The following is a 13852-nucleotide window of genomic DNA, read 5'->3' on the forward strand; positions in this document are numbered from 1 at the left end:
AAAGCTGCAAGTCAGCAACTCGAGGCAATCTGCTGGGTTGCCTGGAATAGAAAACTTAAGCTCATTCTTTAATGGAGTTTTACAGGCCAGAGATCACATCAAGGCAGAAAAGTCAGGAAGGATTTAGCTTGTTTTAATTATATCAGGGGCAATTAGAAACGTGGGGAGACGAAAAAAAGTCCAAAATCACACAGAAATGTCTGTAGAAACTGTTTATTTTAAGAGCAAAAAGATGCGCTTTGAACAAATTAGATTTCTTTTTTTGCATTTAACTTTTTTTTTTAGTGCAGTTCAGCTTTATGAAACATTCGCACACAGATTTCCACAAATTAAAAAAAACAAAAAACAAAAAACGTGTTGGCAAGAAACAGCACATTAAATGGGTAAATTACAACGAACCATCGTTTAAAACAGCTTTAAGAACAAAGCGAACTCCCTTCAGCTTCTGGTCAAAACAAACACTTACACTGTAGTCCCAAAGCAGAATCAGAGTTACTGGGTGTTTAGTGTTGCTGCAGCAGCTTTTTCTTTTGAAATAAACAGTAAGGTAAGGGTGGAAACAATATAAATGTATAACTCTTAAACAGAAGCCGGCTCATCGGCGGCTTCAAGTGGCGGAAAACTGGAAGTGCTTTAAACTGGAATCTCAACCACAGAAATAACGTTATTTTGTTGCTCACCTGTATAATAAAAACGCAAAAAAAAAAAAAATACTTTAATGGGTTTCTTTTTCTGACTCATTATTTATCACACTTAAGTACACTTCTCAGGAAAGAAAACATTTAAAGCTTTAAAACGATGTGTAGAGCATGTAACAAAGTTTCCCTGAACACACGAGTTAAAACAAAACGCTTGTGTCGCCCTTTCTTTAAACGACAACGCTAACCGTGTTACCAGTAAGACGGATAAATGCCGCCGTTTCAGCCAACGTCGGCCCGCTGAAAAGTGTGAATGAATTTTCTACATGCGAACAGAAACACTGGATTATGTCTGAACCGCCATGATTCATCTGTCGCCGGAGACCATCTGGAAGATCAGGTCCCGAGCGTCCTGGACCCCTGAGCTGAGCTCCGGGTCGCCCTTCCTCACGTGGGTCCCGATGAGGAACATGCGGCGGTCGCCAGCTTCAGACAGCGACAGGGCGTCATGGAGGTCAGTGATGGTGCAGGAACCTGAAAGATCCTGGAATCAGAAGACAAACGCCACATCTGGATCTCTTTATTGAATCCTCAGTGATAGACTCTCTTCTCCCTCCTCACACCTACCTCCATTTTGTTATTCTGCTATTTAAAAGACGGTAATGTTCACCTGCACTCCTGACTGTTACTATAGTAACAACTGTTTACATGCATCTTGCACTACTAACTATGACTGAATATTGATTTGCACTGCTGACTGTTTATTCACAATTGTTTACATATACATTTGCAATACCGTACTATAACTGTAATATGCAATTACCTTCCACTGCACTTTAATTTAAATAGCTTCTGTCCAAACTTTATTTATACATTTTATAGTAATAGCTACCTGTATATCATGCTCACAATTCTGCCTATAGTAATAGCCATCTGTACATATATTCATAGTACATGTAAACTCTGTTATAATAGCAATCATCTGTATATTATGCTATTGTACTTATCTGTAAAACTCTATAGTAATTCCACCTGTATATTATATTCGGTACATATCCAGCTGTAAATTCAGTTCACAATACTAGTTATCTATATATTATACTCATAGGACAAATCTATCAGTAAAATTCTGTCTATAATAGTATACATCTTTATATTTATTCAGTAATAACCCATGTCCTCTACATATGGAACCATTGTTTATCCTCCACTTGCTGCTATTGCACTTCTGGTTAGACCTAAACTGCATTTTGTTGCCTTGTACCTGTACCTGTGTAATGACAATAAAGTTGAATCTAATCTAATCTAATCTAAATAAATAAACAGCTTTGATAGAGCGTGTTTACGGAGAAGCTCTAGAAGAGAATCCCTTTATTTATCCCAGGGGGAGGAATTGAGCGGGCTTAGAGCAGACATAAATAAATAGATGTAAAAAGTGGAAAATCTGAAATATACAAGAAATGAATGACAAGAAAAGCAGGAATTTAAAAAGGCCAGTGAATTAATAGTATATTTTGCATTAAAAGCTAAGATCACATCTAGCTGCTGACTTTTACCTAAAATCTGTAACAACCAGGAAACACCACTAGTGAACTTTTAACTTTTTTTTTTTTAAAGCAGTTTTTTAAAGTAGGCAGGTCGGTTTTCCTGTGCCGTCTCTGTTGGTCTCTCTCTCACCTGTTTGTTGGCCAGTACCATTAAAGGCAGGGAGGGGTGAAGGCCCAGCAGCGTGTGTAAATGTTTCTTTGCGAGCGCAAACCGCTCCGGGTCAGAGGAGTCGACCACGAAGACCAGCAGCAGCGCCTTGGACAGGTACCTCTGCCAGTACGGCCGCAGGTTCTCCTTCCCGCCGACTGAAAACCACAAACGCCGGGTTCAGCTCCTTCACTCATATTTACATTGCATTATATACTTTTAAGACGGTACGGTAAAGGAGTCTAAAAATATAAAGCACAGAGCCACATACTGGGAACGGAAGGGAAAATATATAATGTAAAGTAATTAGGAGGCCACAAATGAATGAAATAATACGAATAAGATACTAAAACAGATAAATGACGTGACTTTAAATACAAGACTAATTCTCCTTTAAACCAAATTTACAGAGCAGAGAAAATATTACCCCCCACTAAACAATATATCTGTGAGGATCAGGTTGGAAAAACCCTAGAATCCAACAACTTCAAATGCTTGATCCACGGTAGAAACCACTCCGTGGATAATTTCTGGATTCTTTGCACATTAAAGGAAGATGACTTTTTCATGTTAATAAAATATTTCTATGCCTTTAATTGTCATTTTTTTATCCCCATGGTATTGAGCATTGAATATTTTCCTGGGTTCCTACAATTTTTGTATTGTGAAATCCCTGATTGAAAGACGCTAGTTACTAATAGGCTGTGAAAAAGAAGCCAGCTTTCCAAAAGCTTTGGGTAATCGCAGCCAATTAATGATTTGAAAAGTGGGGCTTTTAGAGTCAGGCTGTTTGGATTGATTTGTCACCTAATAAATTATGCATTTTTTGTCACAATTTTTTCATTCACTCAAGTTATATACTGTAATAAAATTTGTTTGATGATTAAAGCATTATGGTCTGACAAAAAAAGCAAAGACAGAGGTTTTTACAACCCGGTCTGATTCATTTCTATATGCATGTATTAGATTGATTTTAACTGAATTAGGACCTATATAAATTGACATGAATTGGACCTCTTTCTTTAAAGTGTGGGTAGAAACCCTAGAGGGGCAAATGACTTTCACAGCACTGTGAAATGTAATAAAAATCCTCACTTAATATTCTACAATACAAATAAGTAGTTTTTTTTTTTATAATTGGGAGTCTTTTTTCCAGTGGAGAATGTGTGAATGACAGAGCCAACAGCTCAGGTGGGCCGACTGAAGCCTCTCTGATGCGTTGCTTCTGCAGCAAAAGTAAAACTCTAGTTATGGATTTAAAGAATTTAAACTTTAACAGCAGTTTATCCATTTTAGAAACCGTTCAAAGATTCAAAATTCAGTCTGCTGTGTGGTCGTTGTTTCGTAAACACATATAAACCTTTGCACCTTTGCACTAAACTTCCCTGATGTTATCCTCTACGGTCATAAAAACTCTTCAGAACCAAAAGTAGGATAAGAAATGTGTCAGAACGTTTTGGGACGCTCTCGTTCGTTTCGGTCTCTGCTTTAAAGGCAAAGCCGAAGACAAGTTGAGGCTTACTTTCTAGGAACTCGACGTGAAGGTCATCTCTGCTGAGGGAGACGGCGTTGAAGCCCTGGGTCGGCTCCACGTCCTGTTCCAGACTGCCGCTGGAAAAACAGTGCAGCAGGCTGGTTTTCCCGGCCCCATCCAGACCCAGAACCAGAACCTGGGTTCCTGCTGAGTCCGCCGGACGGGACTGGAATACACAACGCAGAAGGAGAAACACTTGAGAAAAATGTAAAAGTCTTCAATGATAGACTAAAACCTGCAGAAGTGGAGCGAGAAACAGGAATAAAAGCAACGAGCTGAAAGAAGCAGGACTTTGGCTCTGTGGCTTATTTCGGGATATTTAACAGAAAAATGTATGTCAGACTAGTAACAATTAAGAAGCAGCACACAGATTAATGCTTGTTACTCTTAATTCTTGGACTTTAGTTCAAGCTATCTGGTAAAAACAGTAAAAACAAAAACCTACGTTTTCTTTTTTTACTGTTTTGCATAGTAATTATTTATTTTACTGGGCTTTTTTTTCACTCTCTTTAAAATGAACTCTAATTGTATTTTTCTTTGCAGAAGTTTTTCACAAAGATGTACTATATATATATATATATATATATATATATATATATATATATATATATATATATATATATATATATATATATATATTAATTCTTCTTCAGAGATGTCAATATATAAGCTACTAGTACATTTTGATAAGTCTTAACTACAGTTAGCTAACCATGGATTGATAATAACCTACATTTCCCAGAATGCAACGCACTGTGCTGCCAGAGAACGTGTTTAAACGTGTTGAGTTTTATGGAGGTTTAACTGAAACGTGTTTTTTATGAAAAACTAAAAATGCTGCTAACATTTAGAGGGACGTTTAAACCAGTCACGCATCGCCACGTCATCAAACGTGAATCTTTATAACTCCTCGGCACAGCTAGCAGAACTCACTTTTACCGTTGCTGTCGTCGGAGCCTCTGCGGGAACAACAGTTTCCTCCACCGGTACCTTCTTTTCCCTCTCCTCCTCCCGGCTGCTCCCGCCATCCTCTCCCGGTTGTGTATCGAGCTTCCTCTGCGTGGGGGATGAAGCGTAGCTCCAGACAAGATATGCGACCCCGCCTGCAAGAACGACGGAGGCGCCAACGACTCCGGCTTCCCTCAGACCGAACATGGTGCTCAACTGTCGGCTTAGCTGCTAACGTTGACGCCGGTTACCGTGTGAATCAGACATTATCGTTGTTGTAACTTAGGTACAAAAAGAAAAACGAAGCTCGTCTCCGCTACTCCATGCGACACTTTCCCCTCAACAAGTGGATTAAGTCACAGGAAGATCCGGATGAACTTCTCCATGCCATACATCCGGATGAAGTTCGCCTTTGTGTTGATGTATTTTCAAGATTTGACCGCCAGGTGGCGCAGAAGCTGCATGAATAAATTCAGCAAAATCTGACCAGGAGAGGGCGCTATTGAGCCTGCTTTAACATGCCACTCCACGCTTAAGCTTGTTTTTTTGTTTTTGTTTTTTTTTACTACTCAACCTTTAAAATCCATTTGAATACACATCTGGCGCTGATAAAAGACACACATGAGAGATCTGGATCGAAATAAAGACAACTTTATAGTTTAAACTCTGATTAATATATTTTGCCACCTGAAAAAATACAGACTTTTTTTTAACCAGTCATCAAAAGTTAAACTCTCAGGTGGCTGTTGATTTTATTTAAAATTGCTTACATCTATAATATTTTAGAAAAGTTTTTACTTTTACTTTTCAAGACGAGAAAAATATAAAGCAGCAGCAGCTAATTAAGTGGAAAAAATACGTTTAACATTTTATTAATGATCACAATTCAATACCGGATCATAAATTATCTCAATAATAATTCTGAACATTTATAACAAGTTTACTTTATAGCAAGCCCCGTTTTTTTAGGTTTCTAAAAGAGTCCAGCTGAAAGTCCTGGTCTTCCATCATTAGCAAGGGTTATCTCTAAATAAGAACATGAAGCCATATCTTTGGAAATATATAGCTGCAGAAAGTTCAGTTTTCTGGATCATCAAAATAAATTCAAAGTTAGGTTAAATAGCAGTGAAGGAGACTTTAGAGTTGCCAGCTTTCAACAAGTTGGAGTTATAAACTGCATTTCTAACAATTTCAACAGCAAAGAGCTTACCTGTGCTCCAGAGACATCAAGAACTGATTGAAATCCAATTAAATTCAGTTTAGTAGTATAGATCAAATTAAAAGGAATCATTTTAAGAAAGAATATGCTGTTGTATGAGTCCTGCATAGTGCCAGTAGTAAGGCAGTGGGGTCGAAACAGCTTCTAAGAGCAATTTATTCCAGCAATCAAAGAACAATTTGTTGACAATCTAACTTATCGGAGCACCATAAAAGTAGAAAAAGTGACACAAAAGGTTAGGAGCAATGCAATTGTGGACCTTTGGTCATGAATTTCCTCAGATCTCTAGGACCTGTGATCAGTTCTCAAAGAGCAGTAGAATAAACAGAAGCCATGAAAAAAGAAAAATTCTCTTATTCTCTTCCAGGCTCTTTCTAGTTTGCCCCTGAACCCTTGGCGTTTCTCCAGTTTCCACTTTTTTCCTGATGTTTCCATCACTCAGGATGGCTACATCAATCACAACGGCTTTCCTCTGCTGCTTTTCAATGGTCACAATGTCCAGTTGGTTGGCCATTACCATTTAGTCTGTATCTGGAAGTCCCACAGGATCTTAGCTCTCCACCACATTGGGAGGGGACTCCCATTGTGACCTGGGGGTCTCCAGTTGGTATTCTGAACAGATGTCTGTGAACACTATACCAGACACTAGGTTATGGCGTTCCATGTATTCAATTCAGTTTTATTTATATAGAGCCAATTCATGAAACATGTCATCTCAAGGCACTTTCCAAAGTCAAATTCAATCAGATCATACAGATTAGTCAAAACATTGCCTAAGGGAACCCAGTGGATTTCATCAAGTCCCGACAAGCACCATTCACTCCTGGAGATGCGTAGAGCCACAGGGGGAGTCGTCTGCATTGTCCATGGCTTTGCAGCAATCCCTCATACCAAGCAAGCATGAAGGGACAGTGGAGACAAAAAACTCTCCATTAACAGGAAGGAAAACCTCCAGCAGAACCAGAACCAGGCTCAGTATGAACGGTCATCTGCCTCGACCCACTGGGGCTTAGAGAAGACAGAGCAGAGACACAAGAGAGACAAACAAGCACAGAAGCTCACATTGATCCAGTAATCTGTTCTACATTAGATGGTGATAGCAGGTGATCTGTCTTCCCTGGATGTCGTCACAGCTAACAGAACGCCAGACCAGGTGTACCTACTATGAAGAAAGAAAGAAAAAAAAAAAGAGAACAAAAAGTTAAAAGCTGAAATAATGACAAGCAACGCAAACAGCAGGAGAACAGTAGAACTCAAGAGTGAGAAAAATAGACCCTGTTCGCTAGTAGCCTAAACCTATAGCAGCAGAACTATAAAGATAGCTCAGGGTAACATAAGGCACTTTGTCAAAAAGCTTATAGCTTATTCCTTCCCTGCTAATATCTTACACCCTGCTGTGAGGTGCTGGATGGTTTTTGAGGCCTCTTTGCATAGCCTGCACCTGGGATCTCACCTAGTATGGTAGATCTGGACCTCTATTACTCTGGTACTCAAGGCCTGCCATGATCATCAAAAAAAAAAATAAAAAATAAAAATGTATATATATATATATCATCTGTCAAAATTTTACTTTAGCTCATAGTATACATTTCTTGATGCTAATAGTCACAATTCCATTCCTTTAAGTATAAAAACAAAAGTTCATTTTGAACTTGAATTGCTACAGTTTGCAGCCTTTCACAATGGAACCTTGAAAAACCCACAGTAAGGAAAATAATTAAAGATCAAGGGCTAAAACTAGACTGATGTAAATGGTTGACAGAGGGACAAGGGGGAACGATGAAAGCAGCAGTGGATGGATAGATTTAGCTTTTAGACCACAGAATGAGCTTTACAGTCTGGATATACAAATTTATTCTCCACACTTGTCAAGACTTCAACCCACTTCCATGCTTCTCCTGACAGTTTAGGAACCCTCCATCAGTCAGTTTGAAATTTAAGTTAATATGAATAAGAAAAAGTTTCATCCTGATATATACAAAAACACTCCTTTAGTTTTTAAAATCATCATCAAGTTCTTAACATTTTCAGGTCTTCTTGAAAATAATTTATACCCCCACCCAATTATAGCAGCTTGAACACTACTTTCTTAATTAAAGAGTAAACAGCTTGGATCATAAAGCATTTCTATGCTATGACGAAATACCATTTACAGCTTCTAGCAATTTTTTTCCAAGTAACTGTGTGGCTGTAACTGCATGTCAATTAGCCCAATAAGCACGGTGTCCTTAAAAAAAAGGAATTAATATTAACATCAAATTCAAAACATGTTTCAACAGGACACTGGTTACATAAAGAAGTGTGATATTGCCAAATTGCACACAGTAACTGCACTTATTTAGATTTTTTGAATTATGCTTAATAAACCAACAGTGGAGAATAGAGCAAAAATAATCCTGACAGTTCTGGGGGTTACCAGGTGGAATTTATCATTGTCAAGATAAATCCAAATTCTTATAGGAGAACATTTTTACCATAACAATAAAAACAATACGATAAAGGCCCAGTCATACTTCAAGCTGTGCCTTATCCTCCGTCAAAACAAAAAGACTTGAACATTTGTTACTAATTTTTTAATAAAACGGTCAAAAGTATGAACTTAAACTATTCCACTGAAAAAAAGTTATTTTACAAATACAGAACTCAGGGTTACCCCGCTGCCTCCTTCTTCACTTCTCTGAATGGTGCCGTCTGGCTTAACCTCTTCAGAATATACCCATCCTGCTCTGCTGGGGCGCTCAGGAGCCAGGACTTAGCGTTGCTCTCCTTCTCATCCTTCTTCCCCAGGTTCTTCCAGGTCCGGGCCCGCAGAGAGACGTGCCTCTTCCTCCCTGAAGAGCTGTGGAACTGCTCCCCACCTGAGCTGCAGTAGTCCACCGGCTCTACCTTTATGCGCCTCCTGGTCCTGGACACCCTCTGGACAGTGCTGTAGCTCTTCTGCTTGATGGAGGAAAGGAGCCTGGCTCTGCTGCTGCAATCATCTTCAGTCGTCCTCGATAGTCTTTCATCGCCTTCAGCGTTTTCCTCTTTGGGTGAAGCAGTCTGTTGCCACGCAGAGAACTCAGACACGCATCTGCTTAGGTGGGAATTGAGGTCTGGTTTAGTCATGTTGACCTTGTGCCTGACCTCCACGGTGGCCTCCTTCAGGTCATCATAGAGGCTCTGGATGCCGGCCATTTCTTCCAGGATCCCTGCAGATTGAAGCTCCTGCAGTGCCACAGCCCTGCTCAGGAACCCAGCGCTCAGACCTTCTGCCTTTGGGCTCCGCTGCCTGTGGAAAGCCAGACAATGAGGCATGGCCGTGTAGTGGATGGCGCCGCTTGCAACGAGCTGGTGGAAGACGTAAACCACGTCGTGGTGCTCTGCCTCTTCAGACTCTGTGAGGAACATCTGCACATGGCTCCAGTCCTTCAGGGCCAGCCTGATCTTTGCGGGTGTGGGGCCCAGCTGGACGTGGTAGAAGGCGAACATCAGATACAAGCCTCCCACCCTGATCTGGTAGCTGTACGGAGGTAGGAAGTACTTCACGGCTGTGGCCAGGGCTATCGTGCACAGCCTCTTCATTTCAAAGCTGCAAGTTACTTTGATGCCCAGGAAGACGTCGGAAAACTTCATGTCCCTCCAGATGGCCGAGAAGACCCCGTACCTGACCGAGTCCGTCTGCTGGAAGCGGGACAACAGCTCCTCCACGTCTTCAGTCAGCGGTTCATGGAAGAACTCCGTGTAAAAAGGCGAGATGTAAGGCATAGTGTCCACAGGGTAAATAAAAACCCACGCGCGGCTATTTCACCCGCTTCCAAACAGGACCAACTCAAGGCAGGTGTTTCTGATCAGTGACAAATTAGCGGACTACAGCGCCCACTAGTGGTCGAATAGTAATTTATCACACTCTCTCATCGTAGCTGCTGCTTTGTCCACCGAGGCGCGGTGCCCGAGTAGCGAGAAGCTACTTGAGGTGTACTTGCGGTGCCCGGCCAACGCAGGTTCCTTGTTTAAGTCAAAACTCATAGTAGGTTAAAGTTTCAGAAAAAAAAGTTACTCTCCCCGTCGGGGAATCGAACCCCGGTCTCCCGCGTGACAGGCGGGGATACTCACCACTATACTAACGAGGAGTAGCTATTAGCCTAGCTCTGCTGGAGCGGTGCCATCATTGCGGACAGCCGCGTTTCCCTCGGGAATTTTTAGCTAAACCGCCCTAAACCGTTTCCCATTCATTTCCTATGGTAGTCCTAAACCACTACGGATGTAATACACTTTTCGGCCACAATAAATAATAATTATAATGCATTTAATTTATACTGTACTTTCCATCAAAAGATCTCAAAGTACTACAGGTAAAAAAGAAAAAAAGCATAAACGAACCTTAATGAAGCATGGTAAACAGAGTTCAACATTTGAAGACATGAAGAAGTGGCATTCTTATAAAAAGGGTCACAATTATCTAAGACCGATAAAAATGTGGCAGAGACGAGGCGCTTTTTTACTCCAAAAGAAAAACATGTCTTATTACGAAAGAAGAAACGTAAGTCTAATGGTAGACATCAGAATAACATGGAGAAAAAAAAGCCAAAACGGTCCAAATAGAAGGTCAAGATATTAACATTTTTAACCTGTGCCTTATTTAAACACTAGAAGTGCATCTCAATAAATAAAATTGTTTAGCTAAACTGCCCTAAACAGTTTCCCATTCATTTCCTATGGTAGTCCTAAACCACTACGGATGCAATACACTTTTCGGCCACAAGCGTAACTCTGGGGGCGCTGTTTCCACTTTTTTCCCCTAGTGCCGTTTCTAATGGAAGACTACGGTGGCCCTGAGGTGCAAAGCGCTACAACTTTAAGGAAAGCACTCCAACATTAATGAAAGCGCTACAACAATAAGGAAAGCACTCCAACATTAACAAAAATATTACAACATTAACAAAAGCACTTCAACATTAACGAAAGCACTCCAACAACAACAAAAGCGCTACAACATTTAGGAAAGCGCTGCAACATTTAGGAAAGCGCTACAACATTAACAAACCGGAAGAGGTACGTCCCAGTGGGAGACCTAAGAAATCGCTGATTGGACTACAGCTCGTTTTTACTTTTGAACCGAAAGTATTTCTGGCTTTACTGTGTTTTTTTAAAACCATGAATGTTCTCGGTGATCCAAACCATAAGATGCAGTCTAAAACGCCACTTAGTCTGTTTATAAGTATCGTTTTTATTAATTCTGCCTTTTTTTAACTACGTGCGCTGTGTTTCTGTGCATCAGCGCTCTGGTCTGCTCCTCTCCCCTCCCTCCCCTCGGACCCAGGGGCTTTTATCAGCGGCAGCCTTATTACTACGTTTAATGTCTTTCCACTCCTACCAAAATGTCCTAATTAAAATCAATAGGAGAGTCCGTAGCTGTGTTTCATGCTATTTTCTTTTTAACGACACAGAACCAGTGGCGCTTCGGTGGGCGTGCTGCCTTGGCTTGAATTCAGGTGCGCAAAATTACGTTACATATAATTTAGGTGTGCACTTTTAAGGGTCATTTCAACAAGCTTGTAACATCGGAGCTTCAGTTCAGACCCAATATTCATTCTCTTCCCTCTAAAGGAGCCCTATACAGTCTTTATTTATGCTTTCCCCCACTGTTATCCCTCGCGCGCAACGCACCAGGGTAAAATAGAGCAGCTGCGGATCATGCGTAAAGACCCCCCCCCCCCCCCCCCCCCCCCAAACAGATTTTATGTTATCGTAGTTGATAATGAAACTACAGCTTATCATTAATCTATCCATGTTAGTCTCATTTGTGAATGAGGCGGAGTTTGATCAAGCCTAAAAGGTCCAACATTTTCCCGTCAGCTGTAACCCTTAAAGCATACAGGGCTGCGTCGTTCACGCTGCGTCTTTACGCATGATCCGCAGCTGCTCTATTTCACCCTGGTGCGCTGCGCGCGAGGGATAACAGTGGGGGAAAAGCATAAATAAAGACTGTATATGGCTCCTTTAGAGGGAAGAGAATGAATATTGGGTCTGAACTGAAGCTCCTGATGTTACAAGCTTGTTGAAATGATCCTTAAAAGTGCACACCTAAATTATATGTAACGTAATTTTGCGCACCTGAATTCAAGCCAAGGCAGCACGCCCACCGAAGCGCCACTGGTTCTGTGTCGTTAAAAAGAAAATAGCATGAAACACAGCTACGGACACTCCTATTGATTTTAATTAGGACATTTTGGTAGGAGTGGAAAGACATTAAACGTAGTAATAAGGCTGCCGCTGATAAAAGCCCCTGGGTCCGAGGGGAGGGAGGGGAGAGGAGCAGACCAGAGCGTTGAGGTACAGAAACACAGCGCACGTAGTTTAAAAAAAAGCATAATGAATAAAAGCGAAACTTATAAACAGACTAAGTGGCGTTTTAGACTGCATCTTACGGTTTGGATCACCGAGAACATTCATGTTTTTAAAAAACACAGTAAAGCCAGAAATACTTTCGGTTCAAAAGTAAAAACGAGCTGTAGTCCAATCAGCGATTTCTTAGGTCTCCCACTGGGACGTACCTCTTCCGGTTTGTTAATGTTGTAGCGCTTTCCTAAATGTTGCAGCGCTTTCGTTATTGTTGGAGTGCTTTCGTTAATGTTGAAGTGCTTTTGTTAATGTTGTAATATTTTTGTTAATGTTGGAGTGCTTTCCTTATTGTTGTAGCGCTTTCCTAAATGTTGTAGCGCTTTCCTTAATGTTGGGGTGCTTTCCTTAAAGTTGTAGCGCTTTGCACCTCAGGGCCACCGTAGAAGACGTCCGAATAACAAGGAGAAAAGCCAAAACGGTCCAAACAAAAGGTCAAGAGTCTCAAGACATTAACATTTCTAACCTCTGCCTTATAAAACGCTTGAAGTCTATCTCAATAAATAAAAATATGGAAAATTATTTCAGTAACTCAATTCAGTAAGTAAAATACATTACATAGATTACTTACTATTTTTAGCCTTGATTTCTGTCATGAGTTTATGCTTACAGCTAATAAAAATGAGATTTAAGATTAGAATATTACTTCATACCAGGAAAAGAAATACAATAAATCGGGTTTAAGGAGAAGGTTGGTACCTGCATTACGGTTATTTTGAAAAGGTTTTAATTGTCAGACTAACAAACATTCTAAAAGGATGTTCTAATTCAATGACTGGATATTCAAATAAAAAATAATTATGAAAATAATTATTTTCTTCACTAACAGTTTTTGAGTATGGCAAAAAGTCAAGACAGAGAGTATATTGCTCTTGTTCAAGCTGCATCCAGGTATCCTGACAGATTTGTCTACCACATCCCTGAATATATTCCCGATATACGTAAAGCACCCAGTCTATTAGATACCACAGCTTCTCCCAAGACAGGTGTAGTTCCTGCTGCAGCTCAGCCACACCTTCTAGTAGAGTTCGGAAAAGAGCAGTGACACCATGCACACAAAGACCAGGAACATTACAGTAGTAATACTTCCAGCATTAAGCAACAAAGAATCCCCTTATAACAAAAACAGAAGATTTTTTTTTTCTTAAAGCAACAGCACCAACAACCAGCACATGCAAAAAGGATAACCAGGAACTGTCTTCTTAGTGGTCGACCAAAGCCATGTTTCCAAAGGGATGGATGATCCTCTGTTTATTTTTTTTAATCAGTCTGATGAGGTGAAATATTTTTACTGTTCCAGAAAGGTCAACCAAGCCTAGGCAGCGGAGGGGCTGACAGATCTGCAGAAAAAAAATCTGAATTTACTGTAAATATGTATGTGTATATGGAAATGCTAAAGAAAAGGGCATCCTGAGTCGGTTTCTGTCTCATCAAAAA

General features: G+C 40.4%; 2 protein-coding genes and 1 non-coding gene across 4 annotated transcripts; all 3 read right to left on the reverse strand.

Annotated features, from left to right (window-relative positions):
• Nucleotides 1-273: 273 nt before the first annotated feature.
• On the reverse strand, nucleotides 274-5236 carry arl9 (ADP-ribosylation factor-like 9). Of its 2 annotated transcripts, none has more exons than XM_012879208.3 (4): nucleotides 4807-5236; nucleotides 3856-4033; nucleotides 2316-2491; nucleotides 274-1182 (listed from the first exon to the last, which is right to left on the reverse strand). In XM_012879208.3, exons 1-4 carry the CDS (start codon nucleotides 5020-5022, stop codon nucleotides 1006-1008), a joined length of 747 nt encoding a protein of 248 aa, XP_012734662.2. In that variant the 5' UTR covers nucleotides 5023-5236; the 3' UTR covers nucleotides 274-1005. The 2 variants fall into 2 exon arrangements, with proteins under 2 accessions (XP_012734662.2, XP_012734660.2); XM_012879206.3 differs by having other exon boundaries at nucleotides 4801-5236.
• Nucleotides 5237-8354: 3118 nt separating this feature from the next.
• LOC105937725 (snRNA-activating protein complex subunit 1) lies at nucleotides 8355-9881 on the reverse strand. The gene has a single exon (XM_012879205.3). The coding sequence runs from the start codon at nucleotides 9779-9781 to the stop codon at nucleotides 8684-8686; it is 1098 nt and encodes a 365-aa protein (XP_012734659.2). The 5' UTR covers nucleotides 9782-9881; the 3' UTR covers nucleotides 8355-8683.
• Nucleotides 9882-10074: 193 nt separating this feature from the next.
• Nucleotides 10075-10146, reverse strand: trnad-guc. Its single transcript has one exon. It is a non-coding gene; the product is annotated as a tRNA-Asp (tRNA).
• Between the last annotated feature and the right edge of the window lie 3706 nt (nucleotides 10147-13852).

The sequence above is a fragment of the Fundulus heteroclitus genome, chromosome 23 (genome assembly GCF_011125445.2).
Source record: "Fundulus heteroclitus isolate FHET01 chromosome 23, MU-UCD_Fhet_4.1, whole genome shotgun sequence".
Lineage (NCBI taxonomy): Eukaryota > Metazoa > Chordata > Actinopteri > Cyprinodontiformes > Fundulidae > Fundulus > Fundulus heteroclitus.